Source organism: Anastrepha obliqua, chromosome 4 (genome assembly GCF_027943255.1).
Source record: "Anastrepha obliqua isolate idAnaObli1 chromosome 4, idAnaObli1_1.0, whole genome shotgun sequence".
Classification (NCBI taxonomy): Eukaryota; Metazoa; Arthropoda; class Insecta; order Diptera; family Tephritidae; genus Anastrepha; species Anastrepha obliqua.
In genome coordinates, this window is record NC_072895.1 from 124,349,069 (window position 1) to 124,358,665 (window position 9,597).

The 9,597-nt window shown below is 34.0% G+C and overlaps 1 protein-coding gene across 1 annotated transcript; it reads left to right on the forward strand.

Annotated features, from left to right (window-relative positions):
- Positions 1–6,586: 6,586 nt before the first annotated feature.
- LOC129245547 (uncharacterized) lies at positions 6,587–9,351 on the forward strand. Its single transcript, XM_054883757.1, has 5 exons — positions 6,587–6,863; positions 6,961–7,282; positions 8,334–8,410; positions 8,523–8,931; positions 8,996–9,351. Exons 1-5 carry the CDS (start codon positions 6,640–6,642, stop codon positions 9,227–9,229), a joined length of 1,266 nt encoding a protein of 421 aa, XP_054739732.1. The 5' UTR covers positions 6,587–6,639; the 3' UTR covers positions 9,230–9,351.
- Positions 9,352–9,597: the final 246 nt, after the last annotated feature.

Below are 9,597 nucleotides of genomic sequence, written 5' to 3' on the forward strand. Positions count from 1 at the left end.
GAAAGATGTACGCCCACTTATGCACCTAATAAAAGTGTGCCATATTTAATGTGTCATAACCTGTCATTTGCTTTTTAATACACTCAGTATTGTTTACAATTTCTTCATGGAAAGATATGTTTAAGAAGGGAGGTCATTTTGTATTTTTCTCGAATAATATTCATCGATATCTATTTTGCTGCCTTTAATGTAATCTCCGTCAGACATAATACAAGAAAAGGTCTCGGAGAGCCAAGTTCGCTTAGTAGGGTAGTCGAAACAATATTACGAAATTATTTTTGATAAAAAATTCAGATTTTTTTCCATTTTTTGTCTTTTGACCACTTGACTGCACTGCCAATCCCTGGGCTTATAACAAACGAAAATAGTGGGCTGCCAAAAATAACTGCCGAAAACTTTTAGTTTGTTCTTACGTTGATGCCGCGATAAGCTTATTTTACAGGAATTTATGTTCAAATAAAGAAGTGAAGGTCGACGTTTTAAGCTAATAAATTATATTGCAATACTGTTTGTTCAGCACGAAAACGTCAAAAGTAGGGAATAAGTGGGTTCGAGGATGTGACGGGGGACAATGAGTTTTCAACTTATCAAGCTAGGAGAAGAAGATAATTAAATTGTGATCTCTTCAATATGTGATATTTTACAAAAAAAAATGTTTCAACTATAAACAATTAAAAGTTATCTTTGTTAATTTTTTTGTTGTTTTACAAATTTGTTTTTTGTTACCCAGTTTTTACTTTATATTCAAAAATTTCAATATTTTTTATATGTATATCTTTATAAATAATTATTCCTTCACTATTTTCGCCTTTCAATATTTGATAATTTCATTTAAATTTTTATTATATGTATCATATATACAATATGTATATGTTTGTGTGGGGTGGAGATCGCGAAATTCCCAATTTTTGTCCAAAAAATACCAAATTAATGTTTCTTTCGGTGTGGCGTCACTGGCTAAAGTTAAAAAAAAATTCACATTTTGACAGCGCTACTCCGTCACAAACATACTAAATATGCCATATAGTTGAAACTGTAATCAAGGTGATTTTTTAGCTACATATTATCTTTTTAAACAGTTGGTTTAAACAGCTGACGCACGTTTCGTGTTTTGTTTCACTATCAAACATCTTCAGTTTGATCTATAATTTAACCATGAATCGTCTTACAAACGAACAACGCTTGCAAGTTATAGAATTTTATTATAAAAATGCGTGTTCTGTTAAGAAAGTTTAAAGTCGAAAAATTATGTTCAACGACGAAGCTCATTTTTGGATCAATGGGTGCGTAAATAGGCAGAATTGTCGATTTTGGAGTGAATATCAGCCAGAAGAATTGCAAGATCTATCAATGTATCCAGAAAAGGTCACAGTTTGGTGCGGTTTATGGGCTGGAGGTATCATTGGACCGTACTTCTTCAAAGAGCTGCGAATCGTAACTTAACTGTGAATGGTGAGCGCTACCGTGAAATGATATCCAACTTTTTTTGCCCAAAATGCAAGAGCTTAACTTGCATGACATGTGGTTTCAGCAAGACGATGCCACATGCCACACAGCACTCGTAACAATAGACTTGTTGACAGACGAGTTCGGTGAACATTTTATTTCACGTTCGGGACCTGTCAGTTGGCCACCCAGATCGTGCGATATAACGCCCAACACTGACGCCGGCGGCCAGACATCAATGTCGAACGTTCAGTTGAAAATCGAGGAGCGCGTTGTATATATTATTTTAAATGCTACTTCCATATTTTCATTTGTAGGCCCTACATAACAGTTTTGCATTGCCACTTTTTTCAAAAAATAGTTATAATAAAACTGCAATGGTATTTTGTATGATTTTTATTTGTATTTATATTTGTACGTAGTGTGTATACTAATTTTAAAATTTTAATTATAATGATTGAAAAGTATCAGATCTTTGCGACCCCCTTTCAGTAGCCTGTTGTAGACCATACTGTTGCACGTATAGTACAAAGATTTTCAAAATCTTTTGAAGGTGTTTTGACTGTAGGCAATATTAATGACAGCATAAAAGCAATATTTAAATGGGACTATGACGGCAGCAGTGGTCACTCCACTTACCGTCAACGTTTTAGTGCTTCTGATTGTGAAATAACTGATGAGTATTTATTTGCTGTATGTATTGTGCCTTTACAAATTAAAAAAGGAGACGCTGTTCTATGGCAAAATAACAGGCCTTCTTCAACTCGGTTCTGCAGACCCATTAAAATAATTTTTGAAAAAGAGTCAGCGGAGTTAGTTAAGGTTGAGATAGGTAATATTAAAAGGCAAATTGTAAGCATTGTTCCGACAAAGTTGAGTTTTTTCGAAGTAGTACATGAATTCCATTTAACAATGATTGATGGGAAAGTTTTTAACACTTTAGCGGGCTCATCATCGCTGGCTTGTGGAATTTGTGGAGCAACACCAAAATTGATGAATAATCTAAATAATGTTCAATTGAGACAACCACAGCAGCACTTGTATGAGTACGGATTGTCAACACTTCAAGCTTGGAGACGGTGCTTTGAGAGTATAATTCATATCGCCTATAGAATACCCATACAAAATTGGCAAATTCGTGAAGAAAATAAAGAAATCGCTCAGCAAACCAAAAGAAAGATTCAACTTGAGCTAAAAGAAGAAATGGGTATATTGGTGGACATTCCCACGAAAGGATCAGGCAATACAAACACTGGGAATACTGCAAGAATATTTTTCCAGCATCCAATTTTAGCCTCTACAGTAACTGACGTAAAAGTAGAACTTATAAAAAGGCTTGGTATAATTTTGCGTACTATGGCATGTGGGTATGCAGTTAACATAGAGGCTTTTCGCATATATGCCTGGAATACAGCAGAATTATTTGTTTCCGAATATCCTTGGTTTTATATGCCTCCATCTGTACATAAAATATTAATACACGGAGCAGATATTATTCAAAAAGTTTCGCTACCAATAGGAATGATCTCAGAAGAGACACTTGAGGCAAGAAATAAAGATTTTCGCAGTTATAGACTGAACCATACGCGAAAAGTGTCAAGGTTGAATACAATGGAAGACTTAATACACACTCTTTTAGTTTCTTCAGATCCTAATGATCTACCTGACGGCAGTAATTCTGAGAGCTCCGACTCCGTAGAACTTCTTTTCGCGTGGGCGGCCTTCGGCCACGCTTTAAAAAAATAACCCTCATCAGTCCGACTCCGGCTACGCAATCCACCGTATTTTTGCGTAGAACTTCTTTTCGCGTGGGCGCCCTTCGGCTGCGCTTCAAAAAAATAACCCTCATCAGTCCAACTCCGGCTACGCAATCCACCGTATTTTTGCGTAGAACTCCTTTTCGCGTGGGAGGCCTTCGGCCGCGCTTCAAAAAATTAACCCTCATCAGTCCAACTCCGGCTACGCAATCCACAGTATTTTTGCGTAGAACTCTTCTAAAAAAAAAACGAACAGCTGCGAAGAATTATTAAAAAAAGAAATAAATTAAGTCACACTACATATTTAAAAAGAATTGCAAAACATATTGTAATTGGCTAAACTAAAATATTGTTATCGCTTAAACATACCTATATGTATATTTATGAATTAAATGTTTATTTTGTTACTTCTTGTATGACGAAAATCACAAAACTTGAATAAAGCAGAATTTTTCGCATTAAACATGCAGAATTTTAGAAAGCAGAATTTTAAAAAGCAGCATTTTAAAAAGCAGAATTTTAGAAAGCAGAATTTTAAAAAGCAGAATTTTAAAAAAGCAGAATTTTAAAAAGCAGAATTTTTTTGCAATTTACAGAATTTTATCATCCAGAATTTTGTAAAAAGAATAATGACACGCTCCCTAATACGTTCACATATGTGTTAATCACTTATAAATCCACCAAATTAATTTACCCGTTCACATATGGCAGATTACCTGAAAAATTGACAATCAGCTGTCAATACTGCTTTGAGAGGTTTTTCTTCATAGAAATTATTTTGGTGGAATATTTCAGTGTTTTTGGTTTTCTTTAATTATTACTAACGATATGAAGAAAATACAAGGAGAAGGAATAGCTAATTTAATTGCGCAATTGGCTGTTAGTAATGAACAGTTGGAACCGTATGCGACGTTTACTGAGGTTTAAAAAAATTATGGCAGAAATATGCATGGGAAATTCTACATTACATTTTATAATAAGTAATAAGAGGACAATACGTTTATGGGCATACGCTTGTTTCTGTAAAATGAATGAATATTTAACAAACATTTTATTAGAATTATGTTTACAGACCTGTTCTCTTTGCCGGCATCCATTTCATTTAGTTTTTTTTGGTGTTTCTCCTTACATTCGTAATAATAATTATCGATAACACAGAACACACAGGGTTGTATGTTAAAAAGTATCGTTATTATCCAGGATTATTTTATAGTCTCTGATTTTGGGAGAGAAATTTTGTATGGGAAATCGCGCTTTTTAATTACGGATTTTGAGTTAAGCGCGAAAAAGTAGATCATCTACTTATATGTGAACGTATTATTATACTCCAATTGCCTCGGTGCCTAGTTGCCTTAATTGTGTAATAAGTCACTGAGAATTATTCTTCACGCAAATAAATAAGTAAAAATGTGTTTAAAGTAGGCCTCTCTCGAAGTGATACACTTGTGACCCATATAACCCATTTATTTTCAACATTTTCACACACATTTTCTGGAACTGCCTTTAGTTCTCGCAGTCAATTTCTTTTACTGCATGTTAACGATCATAACGGGTGCCTCAAGGTGGTAATTTGAGTTTTGATCAGAGAAATGGTCTGCCATATCTACCTATGGGCCAGTACATATGTATGTACGGTAGAGTATTTGGGCAAATATTTCCTAACAATGCAGACGATTTTACATGGTGACGCTTGAACATGGAGCAAAATCCATAAACTTTCCCTCGAAAACGATGCTTAACGCTGAAATAATTTCTTTTATTTACCCGATGCTCTTCATTTCATTTTGACACTCTAATAAATTTTTCAAGTGATCGATTCTCAGTACTTTTCTGACAAAATATGTTATACGTTTATGTACACATGTTTGCTATCCAAATATTCATGTATACAAGTAACGTATAACTGGTACAACTCACAACATCCCACAGAAATTTAAGACTAATAAGTTTGATAGTGAAAACATTTGAGTAATCATTTTTTTATGGACGAACTGAGAACACCCTCTATTTATTACCGTTCTGTTGTACATACATAACATATGTGAAACTAAAGCAAGGACTATTGCCACATCTAGCAAGGCAGCTTTTGAAGAAAGTGTTGAAAGAGTTGATCCGAAGCTTTTGCACTCCTGCGCTTCGACGACAGCTCTTTTCACCGGTAATAGTACCTCATAGTACACTTCTGGCTAAGGCATACAATACATGCATACATACATACATACAATCGTACATCATAGTTTTCATATACGACTGGATCCTACTTAAGTCATTGGTGGCAGATGAGATTTCTGTTTAGAAAAAGCAAATTGAATAGAATTCAAATTCTCTTTGGTTTCAGCAATCATTTTGCCAAGGATGCCAGTTCCCTTAAATTATATTAACATGGTCGCATAATCGCATAATCGTGATTTTGATCTGCTCTTATGAAAAAAGCAATATTATCGATTCATTCATTCCATTTGATGTTTTTCGTAAAAGGTCTACACTGTACTTAGAAGAAATGTGATATTTCTTTGTTTAGGCAATAGCTTATATCTTTACCCCTTCGCCGAAATACTTTTGATAGTATTGATGCGAGAGTCCTCTTTAAGTCGCTTAAAAATAGTAGCCATTATTAGCTGAGCAAACTCAATATACTTTAGCATTTATGCATTGGGTACAAAACAAATAAGCGATGGCAGTGATTTAATTGATAACCCTTAGTCGGCATAACGACGCACATAAACAACAAAATGCAAGCTCAGCTACATACAGTGCGCTCAACAATTATAGCACTAGGGCTTGTTGACAAGTCCTGGCAATGTATTTGCTTCTTATTTAATTTTACTAATTTGCTTAAGAAAATACAATATATTATAACAATTGTTCTACAAAGCCTGATTTCAAACATTGCGCAAATTAAAAATCAACAAATTTTCATCAAAGTAAATGAATAAATAAAGAGCAAGTGTGAAGAGGCTCAATGTGCATTTGAAAAATATAATACAAGTCAGCAAAAAAAATGATCACAACTCCATTTGAATTTTAAACCACTTCAAATTTACGCTTTAGCATCAAAATTCAATGCATACCCGAAATTGTTCTAAAAACTCGGATTAAAAAGTTTGAAATTTTGATTAAATTTTAGTTTTTGGTTCTTGAAGGAGAACGAACTATATTTTCATAAATATTAAAATCAAATAAGAAACAAATAAATTGTCAAAACTTGTCAATAATTTCCTGTGTTATATGCACTTATTAAACGTACTGTATGTAAATTTTAAAAATATATGCATATGCAGGATTATACTCAGGCATGTTTATGCTTCGTATGTATGTAGGTATTTATGTTTGCATTTGTGCACAGAATAAAGTGATTGCCGTTTATTATAAAATGTCCAGCTACAGTCCACACCAATTTCAGTTGCATTGACTTCGAGCGGCGAATAAGCTAAAAATGTGTAAAATGATTGTTCAACTGCTGAGTTTTCTGTGCATTATTTTGTGCAGCGCACAAACAGTGCACTCCTGCCAATTATTTGTGCGTGACCCGTCCCCACTTTTCTCAAAAACATTCGGCTCAAAAAACATCACTTTCAGATCCACCGAAAACCATATAAAGCTTAACAAGGGTGAATCTATACAGGCATACTGCGGTAGTGGCATAGTCGTTGAAACAAAGTAAGTAGATTTAAATATAATTCTTAAAATCCTAGAAAAATTTCCGTTGCGTTATGCCCATAAATTTTATTTATTTATTTATTTACCCATGAAACAGCTACAATGACCAGAGACACAATCAGCACAAAATGGCTTCATTTTTTTGTGATGAAAATAATTATATTCAGATCAGAGGACTAGATTTTGGCAGAACAGAAGAATATACAATCTATTGCTCCTCGTCATCTAGTTCAAGCCTTTACGAAAGCAAAAAACAATTGCCTAATTGTGATGAAGCCCTGAGCTATGGAATTGGTGAAAAAATTCCCTTAATTGGAACGATTATTAAGCTTGCGATATGCTATGACATTGAAACATTTGCATTGAAGTATGCCAACTACATAGCATACGAGAAAAAGGATATTTTGATTTCTCCCGAGGTAAGACACTCTGCACGTTATAGCACTGTTAATGAGTTACTAGTGACTTTTTCACATCCAATCTTGTGAGGTCGCAAAATTCACCACGGTTATATTGAGATTTTTAGCACAACTGGTACATATGAAAAAATTAACTGTTAAAAACCCATCAATATAGCGAAAAGTAAAAAAATGGAGATTATCCTAGGAGCACCCCTTCTATTTTTTGCCAAAAAGTGTATGACGCCATACTAAACATCAAATGGTAGAAAGTTTTTTCTTCTCCGAGTGTACTTCTGGTGTGAAAAAGTTTCTTATAAGTTCCTCTCTCCCTGAATTTGTGGAACAACATCAAAGCGTACACCACAATTTGAAGGAGGCGCTCAGCCAAAGATGCCCGCGTCAATATTACATTTCTACTCGTATATTGTTCGAATGCGTGCACTGCGATCGCTTTTTTCCGAAAAAATGCCAAGCATATACATTTTTATAAATTATTTTATAAAAATACCATGACTTATCTCAGACCTTTATTGATGTCCATTAATGTTTTTTTTTTAATTGTGATTATAATCTACGATTAGATTTTTATCCTAGTCCAGAATCCACTTGTGAAATTTTTGGGTGTTGTGGAATTATATCATACTTTTGAGGAAAATAATCTTGCATACATACTTGACCATGAATTTGGATACTATCGCAATAAATAACTGCTGTATGAGTCCCAATGTGATCATTTTGAACCAAAAGCTTGACTAAATATTTCTCAGTAAAAATATTTCCATAAAATTTTATGTAATGGTAAAAGCGCAAAAGCCTTTTAACAGTAGAAAGTCCAACGCGGTTATATTTTTGTGAAATATTGAATACTGAAATATTTTTTCCCCAGGGAAAAATATTCTTTCATCATCATTTCTTAGTAATTAAAAATTTCGGTCTCCTCAATGTTAACTAAAGAATAATATTTAACATAGTTCGTTTTTTTTTTATTATTTCTTTGTCTTAATTTAAAAAGCTTCATCAGAAATATTTAAGCTGTTTTTGCAAACTGTTATTTCTACTTTTTATTTAGCAAAGTGTAAATAGCGAACTGGGGGTGGAACTCGAACAAAAGGTTGACGATCTTCAAAATTACTTCAATTTTATGAGGTAGGTATCGTGGAGTATTTCAACTCCTCGCTATTATAACAATTGCTAGCACTTCCAGATATTTCTAAATTAAACACCCACGTTCTTTTTGATTTTTTACTTTTTTCTTCAGTCAACAATCTTTTAATATCTCCAGAGATAGGGAACCAAATACATTTTTCAGAGCTTTCAGCTTTGATTTTGAAAGCATTCTTCAAGATGAACAGTTACGCAAACAGCTCGATAAATGGACTTATATTTTTAATATAATGTGGTGGAGCCAATTGCGCCAAAACAATTGGCGTTTTTTCCTCGATGCCTTAAAGGAACGGGCAAATTCTGAAAAATATATGGTGTTTGTTGGATCTTACGGGAACGCAACTATGCCCATAACAAGAAGCTCTAGCGACCCACCGGAGGAGTTGGCAGTGCAATCATATGGCTTAAAAGTTACGGCGCCAATGTACGTCTGGGCATATGTGAAATTACTTTCACCCAGTAAGGCAGAGGAATTCGTAGTAATCGGACACAATTCTCCCTACGTAAACCAATTTTACTTTTATAAAATTATTCAGTAAATATTTGTTGTGTTTTTATCTTTTTCAGGTGAAATCTCCAGATCATACCGAATTTTGTACGACTGATATTTGCGATAGTATTTTATGGCTGAAGGAAAGCAAATTTGGCCATCTTCGGCGTGTACCCACATTGGGCTACACGTTTTGTTGTCGGGCAGAAGAGGTAGCGAAGATAATAGATAATTTTCCTATGCCTAAAGGAGCACTCGAAACAACCACCGCAGCTGCCGTAAACCTTACCACGTCAATGACATTTTTATAATTTTTATGTATTTTTTAATATTTGAGCTGCTTAAACTTTAATAGAGTTCTGAATAGAATAAAAGCGGTGAATTATAATATAATAAATAAAAAAAATGAATAAAATGTTAGCGATTTCCCAAATGAATGCTCTATCATTGGTAAAGTTTCTCTTCTTGTACTTTGTCGCAATATCAGCTCCTTTGGATGGGTTCTGTTCTTGTTTATTTATTTGTTTTGTGGCCCATTTTTATGTATGATATTTCGTTGTAAAGTTATTGGCCGCGACCTTGGTGCCGTCTCTTTCAAATCATGTACATTTTTCGTGAAAGAGCACTCAATACAAAAAAACTAAATATCCTAAGAAGTATTTATTATATTATACTTATG